The 25,517-nt window shown below is 53.1% G+C and overlaps 1 protein-coding gene across 1 annotated transcript in view; it reads left to right on the forward strand.

The window, feature by feature from the left end:
- The window catches only part of LOC139240076 (myocyte-specific enhancer factor 2D homolog), a 43,272-nt gene extending 19,448 nt beyond the window's left edge, over window positions 1-23,824 (forward strand). The window contains exons 5-7 of the mRNA XM_070868450.1: window positions 438-564; window positions 5,119-5,239; window positions 22,015-23,824. Of these exons, the coding sequence (XP_070724551.1) occupies window positions 438-564; window positions 5,119-5,239; window positions 22,015-22,330 (564 nt within the window). The 3' untranslated portion in view covers window positions 22,331-23,824. The remainder of the gene's footprint in view (window positions 1-437; window positions 565-5,118; window positions 5,240-22,014) is intronic.
- Window positions 23,825-25,517: the final 1,693 nt, after the last annotated feature.

Below are 25,517 nucleotides of genomic sequence, written 5' to 3' on the forward strand. Positions count from 1 at the left end.
GAGACCAGAACTGTGCACAGTGCTCCAAGTGTGGTCTAACCCAGGTATATGGAGACCAGAACTGTGCACGGTGCTCCAAGTGTGGTCTAACCCAGGTATATGGAGACCAGAACTGTGCACAGTGCTCCCAGTGTGGTCTAACCCAGGTATATGGAGACCAGAACTGTGCACGGTGCTCCAAGTGTGGTCTAACCCAGGTATATGGAGACCAGAACTGTGCACAGTGCTCCAAGTGTGGTCTAACCCAGGTATATGGAGACCAGAACTGTGCGCAGTGCTCCAAGTGTGGTCTAACCCAGGTATATGGAGACCAGAACTGTGCACAGTGCTCCAAGTGTGGTCTAACCCAGGTATATGGAGACCAGAACTGTGCGCGGTGCTCCAAGTGTGGTCTAACCGCGTGCTGCATTCTCACCGTGTTTTCCGTCTCCTCGCAGGGCGCCCAGCAGCTGAACGTGTCTCAGGCCGCCCAGCAGCTGACCACTCCGGTGGTCTCGCTCACGACGCCCAGCTTGCTGCCCCAGGGGCTGCAGTACTCTGCCATGCACACCACGTACAACACAGGTGGGTCAACATCAAGGGCTCGGCTCAGTAACAGGCTCCTCGTCATTCAGGCATTGCGTCAACTGCTGGCCGTCAAAGGCGCTCGAGAAATGCACCTCTTCCCTTTTCCTTTCTTTCATTCAGCCCATCGGGTCCGTGCCGGGGTTAAACTCCACACCAGCCCCCTCCCGCCCCTCTCCATCTCACCCCATCACCATAACCCTCTATTCCCTTCTCATAAGAACATAAGAACATAAGAATTAGGAACAGGAGTAGGCCATCTAGCCCCTCGAGCCTGCTCCGCCACTCAACAAGATCATGGCTGATCTGGCCGTGGACTCAGCTCCACTTACCCGCCCGCTCCCCATAACCCTTAATTCTCTTATTGGTTAAAAATCTATCTCTCTGTGATTTGAATACATTCAATGAGCTAGCCTCAACTGCTTCCTTGGGCAGAGAATTCCACAGATTCACAACCCTCTGGGAGAAGAAATTCCTTCTCAACTCGGTTTTAAGTTGGCTCCCCCGTATTTTGAGGTTGTGCCCACTAGTTCTAGTCTCCCCGACCAGTGGAAACAACCTCTCTGCCTCTATCTTGTCTATCCCTTTCATGATTTTAAATGTTTCTATAAGATCACCCCTCTTCCTTCTGAACTCCAACGAGTAAAGACCCAGTCTACTCAATCTATCATCATAAGGTAACCCCCTCATCTCCGGAATCAGCCTCGTGAATCGTCTCTGTACCCCCTCCAAAGCTAGTATAACCTTCCTTAAGTAAGGTGACCAAAACTGCACGCAGTACTCCAGGTGCGGCCTCACCAATACCCTGTACAGTTGCAGCAGGACCTCCCTGCTTTTGTACTCCATCCCTCTCGCAATGAAGGCCAACACTCCATTCGCCTTCCTGATTACCTGCTGCACCTGCAAACTAACATTTTGGGATTCATGCACAAGGACCCCAGGTCCCTCTGCATCGCAGCATGTTGTAATTTCTCCCCATTCAAATAATATTCCCTTTTACTGTTTTTTTTCCCAAGGTGGATGACCTCTCACTTTCCGACATTGTATCCGATCTGCCAAACCTTAGCCCATTCGCTTAACCTATCTAAATCTCCTTGCAGCCTCTCTGTGTCCTCTACACAACCCACTTTCCCACTAATCTTTGTGTCATCTGCAAATTTTGTTACACTACACTCTGTCCCCTCTTCCAGGTCATCTATGTATATTGTAAACAGTTGTGGTCCCAGCACCGATCCCTGTGGCACACCACTAACCACCGATTTCCAACCCGAAAAGGACCCATTTATCCCGACTTTCTGCTTTCTGTTCGCCAGCCAATTCTCTATCCATGCTAATACATTTCCTCTGACTCCGCGTACCTTTATCTTCTGCAGTAACCTTTTGTGTGGCACCTTATCGAATGCCTTTTGGAAATCTAAATACACCACATCCATCGGTACACCTCTATCCACCATGCTCGTTATATCCTCAAAGAATTCCAGTAAATTAGTTAAACATGATTTCCCCTTCATGAATCCATGTTGCGTTTGCTTGATTGCACTATTCCTATCCAGATGTCCCGCTATTTCTTCCTTAATGATAGTTTCAAGCATTTTCCCCACTACAGATGTTAAATTAACCGGCCTATAGTTACCTGCCTTTTGTCTGCCCCCTTTTTTAAACAGAGGCGTTACATTAGCTGCTTTCCAATCCGTTGGTACCTCCCCAGAGTCCAGAGAATTTTGGTAGATTATAACGAATGCATCTGCTATAACTTCCGCCATCTCTTTTAATACCCTGGGATGCATTTCATCAGGACCAGGGGACTTGTCGACCTTGAGTCCCATTAGCCTGTCCAGCACTACCCTCCTAGTGATAGAGATTGTCTCAAGGTCCTCCCTTCCCACATTCCTGTGACCAGCAATTTCTGGCATGGTTTTTGTGTCTTCCACTGTGAAGGCCAAAGCAAAATAATTGTTTAAGGTCTCAGCCATTTCCACATTTCCCATTATTAAATCCCCCTTCTCATCTTCTAAGAGACCAACATTTACTTTAGTCACTCTTTTCCGTTTTATATATCTGTAAAAGCTTTTACTATCTGTTTTTATGTTTTGCGCAAGTTTACCTTCGTAATCTATCTTCCCTTTTTTTATTGCTTTTTTAGTCATTCTTTGCTGTTGCTTAAAATTTTCCCAATCCTCTAGTTTCCCACTAACCTTGGCCACCTTATATGCATTGGTCTTTGATTTGATACTTTCCTTTATTTCCTTTGGTTATCCACGGCTGGTTATCCCTTCTCTTGCCGCCCTTTTTCACTAGAATATATTTTTGTTGAGCACTATGAAAGAGCTCCTTAAAAGTCCTCCACTGTTCCTCAATTGTGCCACCGTTTAGTCTGTGTTCCCAGTCTACTTTAGCCAACTCTGCCCTCATCCCACTGTAGTCCCCTTTGTTTAAGCATAGTACCCTCGTTTGAGACACTACTTCCTCACCCTCAATCTGTATTACAAATTCAACCATACTGTGATCACTCATTCCGAGAGGATCTTTTACTAGGAGATTGTTTATTATTCCTGTCTCATTACACAGGACCAGATCTAAGATAGCTTGCTCCCTTGTAGGTTCTGTAACATACTGTTCTAAGAAACAATCCCGTATGCATTCTATGAATTCCTCCTCCAGGCTACCCCGTGCGATTTGATTTGACCAATCGATATGTAGGTTAAAATCCCCCATGATTACTGCCGTTCCTTTTTCACATGCCTCCATTATTCCCTTGATTATTGCCCTCCCCACCGTGAAGTTATTATTTGGGGGCCTATAAACTACGCCCACCAGTGACTTTTCCCCCTTACTATCTCTAATCTCCACCCACAATGATTCAACATTTTGTTCATTAGAGCCAATATCATCCCTCACAACTGCCCTGATATCATCCTTTATTAACAGAGCTACCCCACCTCCTTTCCCTTCTTGTCTATCTTTCCGAATCGTCAGATACCCCTGTATGTTTAATTCCAAGTCTTGGCCACCCTGCAACCATGTTTCTGTAATGGCCACCAAATCATACCCATTTGTAATGATTTGTGCCGTCAACTCATTTACTTTATTTCGAATGCTGCGTGCATTTAGGTAGAGTGTTTTAATACTAGTTATTAAACCATGATTTTTAGTTTTGACCCCTCCTGCAGCCCCTTTATATTCAGTGGCCCTTTTTGTTTCTTGCTTTGGGTTTCTCTGTCCTCCAATTTTACTCATCTCCTTTCTGTCTTTTGTTTTTGTCTCCTTTTTGTTTCCCTCTGTCTCCCTGCATTGGTTCCCATCCCCCTGCCATATTAGTTTAACTCCTCCCCAACAGCACTAGCAAACACTCCCCCGAGAACATTGGTTCTGGTTCTGCCCAGGTGCAGACCGTCCGGTTTGTACTGGTCCCACCTCCCCCAGAACCGGTTCCAATGTCCCACGAATTTGAATCCCTCCCTGCTGCACCACTGCTCAAGCCACGTATTCATCTGCGCTATCCTGCGATTCCTACTCTGACTAGCACGTGGCACTGGTAGCAATCCCGAGATTACTACTTTTGAGGTCCTACTTTTTAATTTAGCTCCCTCGTGTGTTTATCCAGCCTCTACTTAAATGCACCTCTGCTAGTTTTTACTAGAAAGACTTGCATTTCTATAGCGCCTTTCACGACCACCGGACGTCCCAAAGCCCTTTACAGCCAATGAAGTACTTTCGGAGTGTGCTCACTGTTGTAATGTGGGAAACGCGGCAGCTCAATTTGTGCACAGCAAGCTCCCGCACACAGCGATGTGATAATGGCCCAGATCATCTGTTTTAGTGATGTTGGTTGAGGGATAAATATTGGTCCCAGGACACCGGGGAGAACTCCCCCTGCTCTTCTTCCAATAGTGGCCCCGGGATCTTTTACATCCACCCGAGAGGGCAGACGGGGCCTCGGTTTAACGTCTCATCCGACAGACGGCATCTCCGACAGTGCGGCGCTCCCTCAGTACCGCCCCTCCGACAGTGTGGCACTCCCTAAGTACTGCCCCTCCGACAGTGCGGCGATCCCTCACTACCACCCCTCCGACAGTGCGGCACTCCCTCAGTACTGCCCCTCCGACAGTACGGCGCTCCCTCAGCACTGCCCCTCCGACAGTGCGGCGCTCCCTCAGTACTGCCCCTCCGACAGTGCGGCACTCCCTCAGTACTGCCCCTCCGACAGTGCGGCACTCCCTCAGTACTGCCCCTCCGACAGTGCGGTGCTCTCTCAGTACTGCCCCTCCGACAGTGCAGCACTCCCTCAGTACAGCCCCTCCGACAGTGCGGCACTCCCTCAGTACTGCCCCTCCGACAGTGCGGCGCTCCCTCAGTACTGCAACAATAACAATAGCTGGCACTAATATAGGGACGTTAAGGTAGTAAAAGGTCCCAGGGAGCTTCTCCGGAGTGTTATGACAGAAAATGTGACCGCGAGCTGCAGACCAGGTATTAGGGCAGACGATACCATGACTCCTCCTGCACTGACCGGTGATCAATTAGCCAATAATTGATGATTATTTTCACTTTCAGATTATCAGCTGACCAGTGCCGATCTATCTGCTCTGCAGTCATTTAACTCGCATGCTGGGCTGTCAATGGGCAACATAACTACTTGGCAACAGTTGGCTCCGGCAACACTTAGCAACCTATTGTAAGTATTGGAATCTCGGGCATCGAGGGGTGCACTGGTGTAGGGGGAGCTTTACTCTGTATCTAACCCCCTGTACCTGCCCTGGGGGTGTTTGATAGGACAGTGTAGAGGGAGCTTTACTCTGTATCTAACCCCCTGTACCTGCCCTGGGAGTGTTTGATGGGACAGTGTGGAGAGAGCTTTACTCTGTATCTAACCCCCTGTACCTGCTCTGGGAGTGTTTGATGGGACAGTGTGGAGAGAGCTTTACTCTGTATCTAACGCCCTGTACCTGCCCTGGGAGTGTTTGATGGGACAGTGTAGAGGGAGCTTTACTCTGTATCTAACCCCCTGTACCTGCCCTGGGAGTGTTTGATGGGACAGTGTAGAGGGAGCTTTACTCTGTATCTAACCCCCCGTACCTGCCCTGGGAGTGTTTGATGGGACAGTGTAGAGGGAGCTTTACTTGTATCTAACCCCGTGCTGTACCTGCCCTGGGAGTGTTTGATGGGACAGTGTAGAGGGAGCTTTACTCTGTATCTAACCCCGTGCTGTACCTGCCCTGGGGGTGTTTGACGGGACAGTGTAGAGGGAGCTTTACTCTGTATCTAACCCCGTGCTGTACCTGCCATGGGAGTGTTGGATGGGACAGTGTAGAGGGAGCTTTACTCTGTATCTAACCCCGTGCTGTACCTGCCCTGGGAATGTTTGATGGGACAGTGTAGAGGGAGCTTTACTCTGTATCTAACCCCCTGTACCTGCCCTGGGAGTGTTTGATAGGACAGTGTAGAGGGAGCTTTACTCTGTATCTAACCCCCTGTACCTGCCCTGGGAGTGTTTGATGGGACAGTGTGGAGAGAGCTTTACTCTGTATCTAAACCCCTGTACCTGCCCTGGGAGTGTTTGATGGGACAGTGTAGAGGGAGCTTTACTCTGTATCTAACCCCCTGTACCTGCCCTGGGAGTGTTTGATGGGACAGTGTAGAGGGAGCTTTACTCTGTATCTAACCCCCCGTACCTGCCCTGGGAGTGTTTGATGGGACAGTGTAGAGGGAGCTTTACTTGTATCTAACCCCGTGCTGTACCTGCCCTGGGAGTGTTTGATGGGACAGTGTAGAGGGAGCTTTACTCTGTATCTAACCCCGTGCTGTACCTGCCCTGGGAGTGTTTGACGGGACAGTGTAGAGGGAGCTTTACTCTGTATCTAACCCCGTGCTGTACCTGCCATGGGAGTGTTGGATGGGACAGTGTAGAGGGAGCTTTACTCTGTATCTAACCCCGTGCTGTACCTGCCCTGGGAATGTTTGATGGGACAGTGTAGAGGGAGCTTTACTCTGTATCTAACCCCCTGTACCTGCCCTGGGAGTGTTTGATGGGACAGTGTAGATGGATCTTTACTCTGTATCGAACCCCCTGTACCTGCCCTGGGAGTGTTTGATGGGACAGTGTAGACGGAGCTTTACTCTGTACCTAACCCCCTGTACCTGCCCTGGGAGTGTTTGATGGGACAGTGTAGAGGGAGCTTTACTCTGTATCCAACCCCGTGCTGCACCTGCCCTGGGAGTGTTTGATGGGACAGTGTAGACGGAGCTTTACTCTGTATCTAACCCTCTGTACCTGCCCTGGGAGTGTTTGATGGGACAGTGTAGAGGGAGCTTTACTCTGTATCTAACCCCATGCTGTACCTGCCCTGGGAGTGTTTGATGGGACAGTGTAGAGGGAGCTTTACTCTGTATCGAACCCCGTCCTGTACCTGCCCTGGGAATGTTTGATTGGACAGTGTAGAGGGAGCTTTACTCTGTATCTAACCCCGTGCTGTACCTGCCCTGGGAGTGTTTGATGGGACAGTGTAGAGGGAGCTTTACTCTGTATCTAACCCCCTGTACCTGCCCTGGGAGTGTTTGATGGGACAGTGTAGAGGGAGCTTTACTCTGTATCAAACCCCCTGTACCTGTCCTGGGAGTGTTTGATGGGACAGTGTAGAGGGAGCTTTACTCTGTATCTAACCCCATGCTGTACCTGCCCTGGGAGTGTTTGATGGGACAGTGTAGACGGAGCTTTACTCTGTATCTAACCCCCTGTACCTGCCCTGGGAGTGTTTGATGGGACAGTGTAGAGGGAGCTTTACTCTGTATCTAACCCCGGGCTGTACCTGCCCTGGGAGTGTTTGATGGGACAGTGTAGAGGGAGCTTTACTCTGTATCTAGCCCCATGCTGTACCTGCCCTGGGGGTGTTTGATGGGACAGTGTAGAGGGAGCTTTACTCTGTATCTAACCCCGTGCTGTACCTGCCCTGGGAGTGTTTGATGGGACAGTGTAGGGGGAGCTTTACTCTGTATCTAACCCCCTGTACCTGTCCTGGGAGTGTTTGATGGGACAGTGTAGAGGGAGCTTAACTCTATATCTAACCCCGTGCTGTACCTGCCCTGGGAATGTTTGATTGGACAGTGTAGAGGGAGCTTTACTCTGTATCTAACCCCGTGCTGTACCTGCCCTGGGAGTGTTTGATGGGACAGTGTAGAGGGAGCTTTACTCTGTATCTAACCCCCTGTACCTGCCCTGGGAGTGTTTGATGGGACAGTGTAGAGGGAGCTTTACTCTGTATCTAGCCCCCTGTACCTGCCCTGGGAGTGTTTGATGGGACAGTGTAGAGGGAGCTTTACTCTGTATCTAACCCCATGCTGTACCTGCCCTGGGAGTGTTTGATGGGACAGTGTAGAGGGAGCTTTACTCTGTATCTAACCCCGTGCTGTACCTGCCCTGGGGGTGTTTGATGGGACAGTGTAGAGGGAGCTTTACTCTGTATCTAACCCCCTGTACCTGCCCTGGGAGTGTTTGATGGGACAGTGTAGAGGGAGCTTTACTCTGTATCTAACCTCGTGCTGTACCTGCCGTGGGGGTGTTTGATGGGACAGTGTAGAGGGAGCTTTACTCTGTATCTAACCCCCTGTACCTACCCTGGGAGTATTTGATGGGACAGTGTAGAGGGAGCTTTACTCTGTATCTAACCCCGTGCTGTACCTGCCCTGGGGGTGTTTGATGGGACAGTGTAGAGGGAGCTTTACTCTGTATCTAACCCCCTGTACCTGCCCTGGGAGTGTTTGATGGGACAGTGTAGAGGGAGCTTTACTCTGTATCTAACCCCCTGTACCTGCCCTGGGAGTGTTTGATGGGACAGTGTAGAGGGAGCTTTACTCTGTATCTAACCCCCTGTACCTGCCCTGGGGGTGTTTGATGGGACAGTGTAGAGGGAGCTTTACTCTGTATCTAACCCCCTGTACCTGCCCTGGGAGTGTTTGATGGGACAGTGTAGACGGAGCTTTACTCTGTATCTAACCCCCTGTACCTGCCCTGGGAGTGTTTGATGGGACAGTGTAGAGGGAGCTTTACTCTGTATCTAACCCCATGCTGCACCTGCCCTGGGAGTGTTTGATGGGACAGTGCAGAGGGAGCTTTACTCTGTATCTAACCCCGTGCTGTACCTGCCCTGAGAATGTTTGATTGGACAGTGTAGAGGGAGCTTTACTCTGTATCTAACCCCGTGCTGTACCTGCCCTGGGAGTGTTTGATGGGACAGTGTAGAGGGAGCTTTACTCTGTATCTAACCCCCTGTACCTGCCCTGGGAGTGTTTGATGGGACAGTGTAGAGGGAGCTTTACTCTGTATCAAACCCCCTGTACCTGTCCTGGGAGTGTTTGATGGGACAGTGTAGAGGGAGCTTTACTCTGTATCTAACCCCCTGTACCTGCCCTGGGAGTGTTTGATGGGACAGTGTAGACGGAGCTTTACTCTGTATCTAACCCGCTGTACCTGCCCTGGGAGTGTTTGATGGGACAGTGTAGAGGGATCTTTACTCTGTATCTAACCCCGGGCTGTACCTGCCCTGGGAGTGTTTGATGGGACAGTGTAGAGGGATCTTTACTCTGTATCTAGCCCCATGCTGTACCTGCCCTGGGGGTGTTTGATGGGACAGTGTAGAGGGAGCTTTACTCTGTATCTAACCCCCTGTACCTGCCCTGGGAGTGTTTGATGGGACAGTGTAGAGGGAGCTTTACTCTGTATCTAACCCCCTGTACCTGCCCTGGGAGTGTTTGATGGGACAGTGTAGAGGGAGCTTTACTCTGTATCTAACCCCCTGTACCTGCCCTGGGAGTGTTTGATGGGACAGTGTAGAGGGAGCTTTACTCTGTATCTAGCCCCCTGTACCTGCCCTGGGAGTGTTTGATGGGACAGTGTAGAGGGAGCTTTACTCTGTATCTAACCCCGTGCTGTACCTGCCCTGGGGGTGTTTGATGGGACAGTGTCGAGGGAGCTTTACTCTGTATCTAACCCCCTGTACCTGCCCTGGGAGTGTTTGATGGGACAGTGTAGAGGGAGCTTTACTCTGTATCTAACCTCGTGCTGTACCTGCCCTGGGGGTGTTTGATGGGACAGTGTAGAGGGAGCTTTACTCTGTATCTAACCCCGTGCTGTACCTGCCATGGGAGTGTTGGATGGGACAGTGTAGAGGGAGCTTTACTCTGTATCTAACCCCGTGCTGTACCTGCCCTGGGAATGTTTGATGGGACAGTGTAGAGGGAGCTTTACTCTGTATCTAACCCCCTGTACCTGCCCTGGGAGTGTTTGATAGGACAGTGTAGAGGGAGCTTTACTCTGTATCTAACCCCCTGTACCTGCCCTGGGAGTGTTTGATGGGACAGTGTGGAGAGAGCTTTACTCTGTATCTAAACCCCTGTACCTGCCCTGGGAGTGTTTGATGGGACAGTGTAGAGGGAGCTTTACTCTGTATCTAACCCCCTGTACCTGCCCTGGGAGTGTTTGATGGGACAGTGTAGATGGAGCTTTACTCTGTATCGAACCCCCTGTACCTGCCCTGGGAGTGTTTGATGGGACAGTGTAGACGGAGCTTTACTCTGTACCTAACCCCCTGTACCTGCCCTGGGAGTGTTTGATGGGACAGTGTAGAGGGAGCTTTACTCTGTATCCAACCCCGTGCTGCACCTGCCCTGGGAGTGTTTGATGGGACAGTGTAGACGGAGCTTTACTCTGTATCTAACCCTCTGTACCTGCCCTGGGAGTGTTTGATGGGACAGTGTAGAGGGAGCTTTACTCTGTATCTAACCCCATGCTGTACCTGCCCTGGGAGTGTTTGATGGGACAGTGTAGAGGGAGCTTTACTCTGTATCGAACCCCGTCCTGTACCTGCCCTGGGAATGTTTGATTGGACAGTGTAGAGGGAGCTTTACTCTGTATCTAACCCCGTGCTGTACCTGCCCTGGGAGTGTTTGATGGGACAGTGTAGAGGGAGCTTTACTCTGTATCTAACCCCCTGTACCTGCCCTGGGAGTGTTTGATGGGACAGTGTAGAGGGAGCTTTACTCTGTATCTAACCCCGGGCTGTACCTGCCCTGGGAGTGTTTGATGGGACAGTGTAGAGGGAGCTTTACTCTGTATCTAGCCCCATGCTGTACCTGCCCTGGGGGTGTTTGATGGGACAGTGTAGAGGGAGCTTTACTCTGTATCTAACCCCGTGCTGTACCTGCCCTGGGAGTGTTTGATGGGACAGTGTAGGGGGAGCTTTACTCTGTATCTAACCCCCTGTACCTGTCCTGGGAGTGTTTGATGGGACAGTGTAGAGGGAGCTTAACTCTATATCTAACCCCGTGCTGTACCTGCCCTGGGGGTGTTTGATGGGACAGTGTAGAGGGAGCTTTACTCTGTATCTAACCCCCTGTACCTGCCCTGGGAGTGTTTGATGGGACAGTGTAGAGGGAGCTTTACTCTGTATCTAACCCCCTGTACCTGCCCTGGGAGTGTTTGATGGGACAGTGTAGAGGGAGCTTTACTCTGTATGTAGCCCCCTGTACCTGCCCTGGGAGTGTTTGATGGGACAGTGTAGAGGGAGCTTTACTCTGTATCTAACCCCATGCTGTACCTGCCCTGGGAGTGTTTGATGGGACAGTGTAGAGGGAGCTTTACTCTGTATCTAACCCCGTGCTGTACCTGCCCTGGGGGTGTTTGATGGGACAGTGTAGAGGGAGCTTTACTCTGTATCTAACCCCCTGTACCTGCCCTGGGAGTGTTTGATGGGACAGTGTAGAGGGAGCTTTACTCTGTATCTAACCTCGTGCTGTACCTGCCCTGGGGGTGTTTGATGGGACAGTGTAGAGGGAGCTTTACTCTGTATCTAACCCCCTGTACCTACCCTGGGAGTATTTGATGGGACAGTGTAGAGGGAGCTTTACTCTGTATCTAACCCCGTGCTGTACCTGCCCTGGGGGTGTTTGATGGGACAGTGTAGAGGGAGCTTTACTCTGTATCTAACCCCCTGTACCTGCCCTGGGAGTGTTTGATGGGACAGTGTAGAGGGAGCTTTACTCTGTATCTAACCCCCTGTACCTGCCCTGGGAGTGTTTGATGGGACAGTGTAGAGGGAGCTTTACTCTGTATCTAACCCCCTGTACCTGCCCTGGGGGTGTTTGATGGGACAGTGTAGAGGGAGCTTTACTCTGTATCTAACCCCCTGTACCTGCCCTGGGAGTGTTTGATGGGACAGTGTAGACGGAGCTTTACTCTGTATCTAACCCCCTGTACCTGCCCTGGGAGTGTTTGATGGGACAGTGTAGAGGGAGCTTTACTCTGTATCTAACCCCATGCTGTACCTGCCCTGGGAGTGTTTGATGGGACAGTGTAGAGGGAGCTTTACTCTGTATCTAACCCCGTGCTGTACCTGCCCTGAGAATGTTTGATTGGACAGTGTAGAGGGAGCTTTACTCTGTATCTAACCCCGTGCTGTACCTGCCCTGGGAGTGTTTCATGGGACAGTGTAGAGGGAGCTTTACTCTGTATCTAACCCCCTGTACCTGCCCTGGGAGTGTTTGATGGGACAGTGTAGAGGGAGCTTTACTCTGTATCAAACCCCCTGTACCTGTCCTGGGAGTGTTTGATGGGACAGTGTAGAGGGAGCTTTACTCTGTATCTAACCCCCTGTACCTGCCCTGGGAGTGTTTGATGGGACAGTGTAGACGGAGCTTTACTCTGTATCTAACCCGCTGTACCTGCCCTGGGAGTGTTTGATGGGACAGTGTAGAGGGAGCTTTACTCTGTATCTAACCCCGGGCTGTACCTGCCCTGGGAGTGTTTGATGGGACAGTGTAGAGGGAGCTTTACTCTGTATCTAGCCCCATGCTGTACCTGCCCTGGGGGTGTTTGATGGGACAGTGTAGAGGGAGCTTTACTCTGTATCTAACCCCCTGTACCTGCCCTGGGAGTGTTTGATGGGACAGTGTAGAGGGAGCTTTACTCTGTTTCTAACCCCCTGTACCTGCCCTGGGAGTGTTTGATGGGACAGTGTAGAGGGAACTTTACTCTGTATCTAACCCCGTGCTGTACCTGCCCTGGGAGTGTTTGATGGGACAGTGTAGGGGGAGCTTTACTCTGTATCTAACACCCTGTACCTGTCCTGGGAGTGTTTGATGGGACAGTGTAGAGGGAGCTTAACTCTGTATCTAACCCCGTGCTGTACCTGCCCTGGGGGTGTTTGATGGGACAGTGTAGAGGGAGCTTTACTCTGTATCTAACCCCCTGTACCTGCCCTGGGAGTGTTTGATGGGACAGTGTAGAGGGAGCTTTACTCTGTATCTAACCCACTGTACCTGCCCTGGGAGTGTTTGATGGGACAGTGTAGAGGGAGCTTTACTCTGTATCTAGCCCCCTGTACCTGCCCTGGGAGTGTTTGATGGGACAGTGTAGAGGGAGCTTTACTCTGTATCTAACCCCATGCTGTACCTGCCCTGGGAGTGTTTGATGGGACAGTGTAGAGGGAGCTTTACTCTGTATCTAACCCCGTGCTGTACCTGCCCTGGGGGTGTTTGATGGGACAGTGTCGAGGGAGCTTTACTCTGTATCTAACCCCCTGTACCTGCCCTGGGAGTGTTTGATGGGACAGTGTAGAGGGAGCTTTACTCTGTATCTAACCTCGTGCTGTACCTGCCCTGGGGGTGTTTGATGGGACAGTGCAGAGGGAGCTTTACTCTGTATCTAACCCCGTGCTGTACCTGCCATGGGAGTGTTGGATGGGACAGTGTAGAGGGAGCTTTACTCTGTATCTAACCCCGTGCTGTACCTGCCCTGGGAATGTTTGATGGGACAGTGTAGAGGGAGCTTTACTCTGTATCTAACCCCCTGTACCTGCCCTGGGAGTGTTTGATAGGACAGTGTAGAGGGAGCTTTACTCTGTATCTAACCCCCTGTACCTGCCCTGGGAGTGTTTGATGGGACAGTGTGGAGAGAGCTTTACGCTGTATCTAAACCCCTGTACCTGCCCTGGGAGTGTTTGATGGGACAGTGTAGAGGGAGCTTCACTCTGTATCTAACCCCCTGTACCTGCCCTGGGAGTGTTTGATGGGACAGTGTAGAGGGAGCTTTACTCTGTATGTAACCCCCCGTACCTGCCCTGGGAGTGTTTGATGGGACAGTGTAGAGGGAGCTTTACTTGTATCTAACCCCGTGCTGTACCTGCCCTGGGAGTGTTTGATGGGACAGTGTAGAGGGAGCTTTACTCTGTATCTAACCCCGTGCTGTACCTGCCCTGGGAGTATTTGACGGGACAGTGTAGAGGGAGCTTTACTCTGTATCTAACCCCGTGCTGTACCTGCCATGGGAGTGTTGGATGGGACAGTGTAGAGGGAGCTTTACTCTGTATCTAACCCCGTGCTGTACCTGCCCTGGGAATGTTTGATGGGACAGTGTAGAGGGAGCTTTACTCTGTATCTAACCCCCTGTACCTGCCCTGGGAGTGTTTGATGGGACAGTGTAGATGGAGCTTTACTCTATATCTAACCCCCTGTACCTGCCCTGGGAGTGTTTGATGGGACAGTGTAGACGGAGCTTTACTCTGTACCTAACCCCCTGTACCTGCCCTGGGAGTGTTTGATGGGACAGTGTAGAGGGAGCTTTACTCTGTATCCAACCCCGTGCTGCACCTGCCCTGGGAGTGTTTGATGGGACAGTGTAGACGGAGCTTTACTCTGTATCTAACCCTCTGTACCTGCCCTGGGAGTGTTTGATGGGACAGTGCAGAGGGAGCTTTACTCTGTATCTAACCCCATGCTGTACCTGCCCTGGGAGTGTTTGATGGGACAGTGTAGAGGGAGCTTTACTCTGTATCGAACCCCGTCCTGTACCTGCCCTGGGAATGTTTGATTGGACAGTGTAGAGGGAGCTTTACTCTGTATCTAACCCCGTGCTGTACCTGCCCTGGGAGTGTTTGATGGGACAGTGTAGAGGGAGCTTTACTCTGTATCTAACCCCCTGTACCTGCCCTGGGAGTGTTTGATGGGACAGTGTAGAGGGAGCTTTACTCTGTATCAAACCCCCTGTACCTGTCCTGGGAGTGTTTGATGGGACAGTGTAGAGGGAGCTTTACTCTGTATCTAACCCCATGCTGTACCTGCCCTGGGAGTGTTTGATGGGACAGTGTAGACGGAGCTTTACTCTGTATCTAACCCCCTGTACCTGCCCTGGGAGTGTTTGATGGGACAGTGTAGAGGGAGCTTTACTCTGTATCTAACCCCGGGCTGTACCTGCCCTGGGAGTGTTTGATGGGACAGTGTAGAGGGAGCTTTACTCTGTATCTAGCCCCATGCTGTACCTGCCCTGGGGGTGTTTGATGGGACAGTGTAGAGGAAGCTTTACTCTGTATCTAACCCCCTGTACCTGCCCTGGGAGTGTTTGATGGGACAGTGTAGAGGGAGCTTTACTCTGTTTCTAACCCCCTGTACCTGCCCTGGGAGTGTTTGATGGGACAGTGTCGAGGGAACTTTACTCTGTATCTAACCCCGTGCTGTACCTGCCCTGGGAGTGTTTGATGGGACAGTGTAGGGGGAGCTTTACTCTGTATCTAACCCCCTGTACCTGTCCTGGGAGTGTTTGATGGGACAGTGTAGAGGGAGCTTAACTCTGTATCTAACCCCGTGCTGTACCTGCCCTGGGGGTGTTTGATGGGACAGTGTAGAGGGAGCTTTACTCTGTATCTAACCCCCTGTACCTGCCCTGGGAGTGTTTGATGGGACAGTGTAGAGGGAGCTTTACTCTGTATCTAACCCCCTGTACCTGCCCTGGGAGTGTTTGATGGGACAGTGTAGAGGGAGCTTTACTCTGTATCTAGCCCCCTGTACCTGCCCTGGGAGTGTTTGATGGGACAGTGTAGAGGGAGCTTTACTCTGTATCTAACCCAATGCTGTACCTGCCCTGGGAGTGTTTGATGGGACAGTGTAGAGGGAGCTTTACTCTGTATCTAACCCCGTGCTGTACCTGCCCTGGGGGTGTTTCATGGGACAGTGTAGAGGGAGCTTTACTCTGTATCTAACCCCCTGTACCTGCCCTGGGAGTGTTTGATGGGACAGTGTAGAGGGAGCTTTACTCTGTATCTAACCTCGTGCTGTACCTGCCCTGGGGGTGTTTGATGGGACAGTGTAGAGGGAGCTTTACTCTGTATCTAACCCCGTGCTGTACCTGCCCTGGGAATGTTTGATGGGACAGTGTAGAGGGAGCTTTACTCTGTATCTAACCCCCTGTACCTGCCCTGGGAGTGTTTGATGGGACAGTGTAGATGGAGCTTTACTCTGTATCTAACCCCCTGTACCTGCCCTGGGAGTGTTTGATGGGACAGTGTAGACGGAGCTTTACTCTGTACCTAACCCCCTGTACCTGCCCTGGGAGTGTTTGATGGGACAGTGTAGAGGGAGCTTTACTCTGTATCCAACCCCGTGCTGCACCTGCCCTGGGAGTGTTTGAAGGGACAGTGTAGACGGAGCTTTACTCTGTATCTAACCCTCTGTACCTGCCCTGGGAGTGTTTGATGGGACAGTGTAGAGGGAGCTTTACTCTGTATCTAACCCCATGCTGTACCTGCCCTGGGAGTGTTTGATGGGACAGTGTAGAGGGAGCTTTATTCTGTATCGAACCCCGTCCTGTACCTGCCCTGGGAATGTTTGATTGGACAGTGTAGAGGGAGCTTTACTCTGTATCTAACCCCGTGCTGTACCTGCCCTGGGAGTGTTTGATGGGACAGTGTAGAGGGAGCTTTACTCTGTATCTAACCCCCTGTACCTGCCCTGGGAGTGTTTGATGGGACAGTGTAGAGGGAGCTTTACTCTGTATCAAACCCCCTGTACCTGTCCTGGGAGTGTTTGATGGGACAGTGTAGAGGGAGCTTTACTCTGTATCTAACCCCATGCTGTACCTGCCCTGGGAGTGTTTGATGGGACAGTGTAGACGGAGCTTTACTCTGTATCTAACCCCCTGTACCTGCCCTGGGAGTGTTTGATGGGACAGTGTAGAGGGAGCTTTACTCTGTATCTAACCCCGGGCTGTACCTGCCCTGGGAGTGTTTGATGGGACAGTGTAGAGGGAGCTTTACTCTGTATCTAGCCCCATGCTGTACCTGCCCTGGGGGTGTTTGATGGGACAGTGTAGAGGAAGCTTTACTCTGTATCTAACCCCCTGTACCTGCCCTGGGAGTGTTTGATGGGACAGTGTAGAGGGAGCTTTACTCTGTTTCTAACCCCCTGTACCTGCCCTGGGAGTGTTTGATGGGACAGTGTAGAGGGAACTTTACTCTGTATCTAACCCCGTGCTGTACCTGCCCTGGGAGTGTTTGATGGGACAGTGTAGGGGGAGCTTTACTCTGTATCTAACCCCCTGTACCTGTCCTGGGAGTGTTTGATGGGACAGTGTAGAGGGAGCTTAGCTCTGTATCTAACCCCGTGCTGTACCTGCCCTGGGGGTGTTTGATGGGACAGTGTAGAGGGAGCTTTACTCTGTATCTAACCCCCTGTACCTGCCCTGGGAGTGTTTGATGGGACATTGTAGAGGGAGCTTTACTCTGTATCTAACCCCCTGTACCTTCCCTGGGAGTGTTTGATGGGACAGTGTAGAGGGAGCTTTACTCTGTATCTAGCCCCCTGTACCTGCCCTGGGAGTGTTTGATGGGACAGTGTAGAGGGAGCTTTACTCTGTATCTAACCCCATGCTGTACCTGCCCTGGGAGTGTTTGATGGGACAGTGTAGAGGGAGCTTTACTCTGTATCTAACCCCGTGCTGTACCTGCCCTGGGGGTGTTTGATGGGACAGTGTAGAGGGAGCTTTACTCTGTATCTAACCCCCTGTACCTGCCCTGGGAGTGTTTGATGGGACAGTGTAGAGGGAGCTTTACTCTGTATCTAACCTCGTGCTGTACCTGCCCTGGGGGTGTTTGATGGGACAGTGTAGAGGGAGCTTTACTCTGTATCTAACCCCCTGTACCTACCCTGGGAGTATTTGATGGGACAGTGTAGAGGGAGCTTTACTCTGTATCTAACCCCGTGCTGTACCTGCCCTGGGGGTGTTTGATGGGACAGTGTAGAGGGAGCTTTACTCTGTATCTAACCCCCTGTACCTGCCCTGGGAGTGTTTGATGGGACAGTGTAGAGGGAGCTTTACTCTGTATCTAACCCCCTGTACCTGCCCTGGGAGTGTTTGATGGGACAGTGTAGAGGGAGCTTTACTCTGTATCTAACCCCCTGTACCTGCCCTGGGGGTGTTTGATGGGACAGTGTAGAGGGAGCTTTACTCTGTATCTAACCCCCTGTACCTGCCCTGGGAGTGTTTGATGGGACAGTGTAGACGGAGCTTTACTCTGTATCTAACCCCCTGTACCTGCCCTGGGAGTGTTTGATGGGACAGTGTAGAGGGAGCTTTACTCTGTATCTAACCCCATGCTGTACCTGCCCTGGGAGTGTTTGATGGGACAGTGTAGAGGGAGCTTTACTCTGTATCTAACCCCGTGCTGTACCTGCCCTGGGAATGTTTGATTGGACAGTGTAGAGGGAGCTTTACTCTGTATCTAACCCCGTGCTGTACCTGCCCTGGGAGTGTTTGATGGGACAGTGTAGAGGGAGCTTTACTCTGTATCTAACCCCCTGTACCTGCCCTGGGAGTGTTTGATGGGACAGTGTAGAGGGAGCTTTACTCTGTATCAAACCCCCTGTACCTGTCCTGGGAGTGTTTGATGGGACAGTGTAGAGGGAGCTTTACTCTGTATCTAACCCCCTGTACCTGCCCTGGGAGTGTTTGATGGGACAGTGTAGACGGAGCTTTACTCTGTATCTAACCCCCTGTACCTGCCCTGGGAGTGTTTGATGGGACAGTGTGGAGGGAGCTTTACTCTGTATCTAACCCCGGGCTGTACCTGCCCTGGGAGTGTTTGATGGGACAGTGTAGAGGGAGCTTTACTCTGTATCTAGCCCCATGCTGTACCTGCCCTGGGGGTGTTTGATGGGACAGTGTAGAGGGAGCTTTACTCTGTATCTAACCCCCTGTACCTGCCCTGGGAGTGTTTGATCGGACAGTGTAGAGGGAGCTTTACTCTGTTTCTAACCCCCTGTACCTGCCCTGGGAGTGTTTGATGGGACAGTGTAGAGGGAGCTTTAGTCTGTATCTAACCTCGTGCTGTACCTGCCCTGGGGGTGTTTGATGGGACAGTGTAGAGGGAGCTTTACTCTGTATCTAACCCCCTGTACCCACCCTGGGAGTATTTGATGGGACAGTGTAGAGGGAGCTTTACTCTGTATCTAACCCCGTGCTGTACCTGCCCTGGGGGTGTTTGATGGGACAGTGTAGAGGGAGCTTTACTCTGTATCTAACCCCCTGTACCTGCCCTGGGAGTGTTTGATGGGACAGTGTAGAGGGAGCTTTACTCTGTATCTAACCCCCTGTACCTGCCCTGGGAGTGTTTGATGGGACAGTGTAGAGGGAGCTTTACTCTGTATCTAACCCCCTGTACCTGCCCTGGGGGTGTTTGATGGGACAGTGTAGAGGGAGCTTTACTCTGTATCTAACCCCCTGTACCTGCCCTGGGAGTGTTTGATGGGACAGTGTAGACGGAGCTTTACTCTGTATCTAACCCCCTGTACCTGCCCTGGGAGTGTTTGATGGGACAGTGTAGAGGGAGCTTTACTCTGTATCTAACCCCCTGTACCTGCCCTGGGAGTGTTTGATGGGACAGTGTAGAGGGAGCCTTACTCTGTATCTAACCCCGTGCTGTACCTGCCCTGGGAGTGTTTGATGGGACAGTGTAGAGGGAGCTTTACTCTGTATCTAACCCACTGTACCTGCACTGGGAGTGTTTGATGGGGACAGTGTAGAGGGAGATTTACTCTGTTTCTAACCCCCTGTACCTGCCCTGGGAGTGTTTGATGGGACAGTGTAGAGGGAGCTTTACTCTGTATCTAACCCCCTGTACCTGCCCTGTGGGTGTTTGATGGGACAGTGTAGAGGGAGCTTTACTCTGTATCTAACCCCCTGTACCTGCCCTGGGAGTGTTTGATGGGACAGTGTAGACGGAGCTTTACTCTGTATCTAACCCCCTGTACCTGCCCTGGGAGTGTTTGATGGGACAGTGTAGACGGAGCTTTACTCTGTATCTAACCCCCTGTACCTGCCCTGGGAGTGTTTGATGGGACAGTGTAGAGGGAGCCTTACTCTGTATCTAACCCCGTGCTGTACCTGCCCTGGGAGTGTTTGATGGGACAGTGTAGAGGGAGCTTTACTCTGTATCTAACCCACTGTACCTGCACTGGGAGTGTTTGATGGGGACAGTGTAGAGGGAGATTTACTCTGTTTCTAACCCCCTGTACCTGCCCTGGGAGTGTTTGATGGGACAGTGTAGAGGGAGCTTTACTCTGTATCTAACCCCCTGTACCTGCCCTGGGAGTGTTTGATGGGACAGTGTAGAGGGAGCTTTACTTTGTATCTAACCCACTGTACCTGTAGAGGGAGCTTTACTCTGTATCTAACCCCGTGCTGTACCTGCCCTGTGGGTGTTTGATGGGACAGTGTAGAGGGAGCTTTACTCTGTATCTAACCCCCTGTACCTGCCCTGGGGGTGTTTGATGGGGACAGTGTAGAGGGAGATTTACTCTGTTTCTAACCCCCTGTACCTGCCCTGGGAGTGTTTGATGGGACAGTGTAGAGGGAGCTTTACTTTGTATCTAACCCACTGTACCTGCCCTGGGAGTGTTTGATGGGACAGTGTAGAGGGAGCTTTACTTTGTATCTAACCCACTGTACCTGTAGAGGGAGCTTTACTCTGTATCTAACCCCGTGCTGTACCTGCCCTGTGGGTGTTTGATGGGACAGTGTAGAGGGAGCTTTACTCTGTATCTAACCCCCTGTACCTGCCCTGGGAGTGTTTGATGGGACAGTGTAGAGTGAGCTTTACTCTGTATCTAACCCTGTGCTGTACCTGCCCTGGGAGTGTTTGATGGGACAGTGTAGAGGGAGCTTTACTCTGTATCTAACCCCTTGTACCTGCCCTGGGAGTGTTTGATGGGACAGTGTAGAGTGAGCTTTACTCTGTATCTAACCCCCTGTACCTGCCCTGGGGGTGTGTGATGTGACAGTGTAGAGGGAGCTTTACTCTGTATCTAACCCCCTGTACCTGCCCTGGGAGTGTTTGATGGGACAGTGTAGAGGGAGCTTTACTCTGTATCTAACCCACTGTACCTGCCCTGGGAGTGTTTGATGGGACAGTGTAGAGGGAGCTTTACTCTGTATCTAACCCTGTGCTGTACCTGCCCTGGGGGTGTTTGATGGGACAGTGTAGAGGGAGCTTTAATCTGTATCTAACCCACTGTACCTGCCCTGGGAGTGTTTGATGGGACAGTGTAGAGGGAGCTTTGCTCTGTATCTAACCCTGTGCTGTACCTGCCCTGGGAGTGTGTGATGGGACAGTGTAGAGGGAGCTTTACTCTGTATCTAACCCTGTGCTGTACCTGCCCTGGGAGTGTTTGATGGGACAATGTAGAGGGAGCTTTACTCTGTATCTAACCCCCTGTACCTGCCCTGGGAGTGTTTGATGGGACAGTGTAGAGGGAGCTTTACTCTGTATCTAACCCCCTGTACCTGCCCTGGGAGTGTTTGATGGGACAGTGTAGAGGGAGCTTTACCCTGTATCTAACCCCGTGCTGTACCTGCCCTGGGAGTGTTTGATGGGACAGTGTAGAGGGAGCTTTACTCTGTATCTAACCCTGTGCTGTACCTGCCCTGGGAGTGTGTGATGGGACAGTGTAGAGGGAGCTTTACTCTGTATCTAACCCTGTGCTGTACCTGCCCTGGGAGTGTTTGATGGGACAATGTAGAGGGAGCTTTACTCTGTATCTAACCCCCTGTACCTGCCCTGGGAGTGTTTGATGGGACAGTGTAGAGGGAGCTTTACTCTGTATCTAACCCCCTGTACCTGCCCTGGGAGTGTTTGATGGGACAGTGTAGAGGGAGCTTTACTCTGTATCTAACCCCCTGTACCTGCCCTGGGAGTGTTTGATGGGACAGTGTAGAGGGAGCTTTACTCTGTATCTAACCCCCTGTACCTGCCCTGGGAGTGTTTGATGGGACAATGTAGAGGGAGCTTTACTCTGTATCTAACCCCCTGTACCTGCCCTGGGAGTGTTTGATGGGACAGTGTAGAGGGAGCTTTACTCTGTATCTAACCCCCTGTACCTGCCCTGGGAGTGTTTGATGGGACAGTGTAGAGGGAACTTTACTCTGTATCTAACCCCCTGTACCTGCCCTGGGAGTGTGTGATGGGACAGTGTAGAGGGAGCTTTACTCTGTATCTAACCCCCTGTACCTGCCCTGGGAGTGTTTGATGGGACAGTGTAGAGGGAGCTTTACTCTGTATCTAACCCCCTGTACCTGCCCTGGGAGTGTGTGATGGGACAGTGTGTGACCAGACCACCTTTCTCCTCTCCCCGCAGTGTCGGACCAGGGAACCAGTTACCACAGCTCTCCTCGCTGACTGTCGGCACTAACCTGGACGTACAGGTGAAGTCTGAGCCCGTGTCGCCGACACGAGATCGCTCCACTCCCTCCAGCTTCCTCCAGCTCACGCAGCACGACACGGGGCGATCGCCCGCTGACAGCCTGAGCAGCAACTGCAGCTCTTTCGAGGGCAGCGAGCGGGATGAAGGTCGAGTGGGATACGCCTCCCCCAGCGGACTGATGCGGGAGGGGAGCGAGGAGGGGGAGAACTCCTCCATCAAACGCATGCGTATGGACGCCTGGGTGACCTAACGCCCCCCCCACACCCCGCCTTCCCTCGCTCCCTCCCTCAGTCGCTCCCTCCCTCAGTCGCTCTCTCCCTCAGTCGCTCCCTCCCTCAGTCGCTCTCTCCCTCAGTCGCTCTCTCCCTCCCTCCATCGCTCTCTCTGTCACTCCCTCCGTCCCTCTCTTCCTCGCTCCCTCTCTCCGTCCCTCCCTCCCTTGCTCCATCGCTCTCTCCCTCACTTGCTCTCTCCGTCCCTCTCTCCGTCGCTCTCTCCCTCCCTCCATCCCTCTCTCCCTCCCTCCTTCCGTTGCTCCCTCTCTCCGCCGCTCTCTCCCTCCCTCCATTCCTCCCTACGTCACTGCCTCGTTCCCTCTCTCCCTCCCTCCCTGTCTCCCTCCCTCGCTCCCTCCCTCCATCCCTCCCTCCGTTGCTCCCTCCTCCGTCCCTCCCTCCATCCCTCGCTCCCTGCCTCGCTCTCTCCCTTGGTCCCTCCCTCCATTCCTCCCTCCCTCCCTCCCTCGCTTTCGCACTCCGTCCCTTTCTCCGTCCATCCATACCCCGCTCCCTCTCTCGGTCCTGCCCCCTCTCCCTCCCTCTCCTTGAGAGGGAGAGAGAGGTGGGATGGAGAGAGGGAGCGAGAGTGAGGGGCAGAGAGCGGGGAGGGGGGGTGGTGGTTGAAGGGAGGGGTGGGATGGAGTGAGAGAAAGCGAGAGGGGTAAGGGGCTTTTACCTTGACTGCCCCCGAGTGATGGAAGGGAGGGCGAAATCTCCGCGTTGCACCCAAGCTACCCGGTGAACATCGCAATGTCTGACTTCCGGGGGCAATTGGTCAACCCACCGTCTGTAACCAAAGACGAGAATCGGGGCTGTTTCCACCAAGTGTTGGTCTCCCGCAATAATCGCCCGTCCCCTGTCCTATCGCCGGGTAAACCTGGCCTTTTGATGTTGGTTCAACACTTGGCGCAAGTTGAAGGCATACCGCGGAGCCAGGCCATCTTAAAATGGCCGCCTGTGAGCCGCACGCGCCGCGATTCGCCCCGCCCCTGCGGCTGGTCGCGAAACCCCATCCGTACCTCCCCCCCCCCCCCCCCCCCCAGGTCCTTTTCCCCGCCCCGCCCACTCCTGAAGCTCAGTGTTACCCGGTTGGCAAATTAAACTGTTGTTGCCACCCACTGGCCCCGGCTATCTCTGGGATTTGGCCCCAGGTCAGCACCAGAGCTGGAGGCCGGTGATCCTCGGTGTCTGTCGTGTAGTGAGGGCTGATGGCAACCTCCGTCCCTCCCATTCTCCCCCCTCCCCGCACCCCCAGCACCCCCTCCCCCCCCTCACTCTCTCCCCCCTCCCCCCACCCCCAGCGCCTCCCTCCCCTCCCTCCCCCCTCACTCTCTCCCCCCACCCCCCCAGCGCCCCCCCTCCCCTCCCCCCACATCCCCAGTGCAACCCCTCCCCCTCCCTCACTCTCTACCCCCTCGCCCCACATCCCCAGCGCCCCCCCTCACTCTCTCCCCCCTCCCCCCACACCCAGCGCCCCCCCCTCCCCTTCCCTCCCCCCCTCACTCTTTCCCTCCTCCCCCCCACACCCCCAGCGCCTCTCCCCCTCCCCACCTCACTCTCTCCCCTCCCCCCACTCCCCAAGCGCCCCCTCCTCCCCTCCCTCCCCCTCTCACTCTCTCCCCTCCCTCTCTCCCTCCCCCCCACACCCCCAGCGCCCCCCTCCCCCTCCCTCCCCCCCTCACTCTCTCCTCCCTCCCCCCACACCCCCAGCGCCCCCCTCCCCCTCCCTCCCCCCCCTCACTCTCTCCTCCCTCCCCCCACACCCCCAGCACCCCCCTCCCCCTTCCTCCCCCCCTCACTCTCCCTCCCTCTCTCTCTCCCGTTCCCCCTCCCCCCACACCCCCAGCGCCCCCCCCCCCATCTCTCCCCCTCCCTCCCCCCTCACTCTTTTTCCCCCCCGCTCACTCTCCCTCTCTCTCTCCCCTTCCCTCCCTCTCTCCCTCCCCTCCCTCTCTCTCTCCCCTTGCCGCGCTCTCCCCCTCCCAGCCCCCTCCCCCTCGCGCCCAGCTCCCCTGAGGATTATTTAAGTTATTGAATGCTAGGATTATATCGTGTGTGTGTGTGTGTGTGTGTGTGAGTGTGAGCGTGTTTTTTTAACAAGTGCTGTCCCAGGATACTGTATAGAGTATAGCGTTTTTTAAGGAGAGACCGGCGATATTTAGGCTTTGCCATCGGAGGCGAGAGTTTGCAAATTGCGAGTGTGTGACGGTGAGTGAGGGGTGGGCGGGCAAGAGGCCGGGGGCAGAGAGCGACCGGCAAACGGGCAAATACAGTAGCTAATTTATTGTCAGAATGATAGCGTTCTTTTTAACAGTTTAAAAAAATTGCATGTCGACATATTAAGAGGAAATAAACACAACACACACACAAAGAAACTTGGAGCCAGTGTTGGGGTGGACCTGGGAGAGGGCAGGGGGCTGGGGAGAGTTGGAGCTAATATATTGTGGTTCAGGGAATGTCGCGCGTCTGACACAAAACGCACCGCGATCGTCGTTTGAAGTTTTATTTTCTCTGGGGAGGCTTGGAATACAAAAATGTAAAATTCTGTATATTTTTCATAATGCTGTGAAGGAGGCACTGATTCCCGCGGTGGGCAGCTGCACGGTCTTGTCTCCGGGGCGGGCGAATCTCGCGCCCGCTTCTCACGAGCGCGCGGGAGCTGGGGGGGGCGGGGGTGGGGGGGGCGTTTGGCGGGTGAGTGAGCGACACTGCGGTGGGGACTGGGGGCCCGGGCCGGCTTGGGCTGGTCAGGGAGCATTGGGTACTCGCTTGCGGGTAACTCTCTGGGAGCGTTTCGAGAGCTCTGCGGGATGTGGGTCTTCTCTCGGGCAGAATCTCCCGCGCCAGCCACCCAACATCGCCCCCCCCCCACCCCCACCCCCCCTCAAAGTGACACGGGCCGTCAAACTCTTCCACACTGTCGGAGGGGCAGTACTGAGGGAGCGCCGCACTGTCGGAGGGGCAGTACTGAGGGAGTGCCGCACTGTCGGAGGGGCGGTACTGAGGGAGCGCCGCACTGTCGGAGGGGCGGTACTGAGGGAGCCCCGCACTGTCGGAGGGGCAGTACTGAGGGAGTGCCGCACTGCACTGTCGGAGGGGCAGTACTGAGGGAGCGACGCACTGTCGGAGGGGCAGTACTGAGGGAGTGCCGCACTGTCG

Source organism: Pristiophorus japonicus, chromosome 30 (assembly GCF_044704955.1).
Source record: "Pristiophorus japonicus isolate sPriJap1 chromosome 30, sPriJap1.hap1, whole genome shotgun sequence".
Classification (NCBI taxonomy): Eukaryota; Metazoa; Chordata; class Chondrichthyes; family Pristiophoridae; genus Pristiophorus; species Pristiophorus japonicus.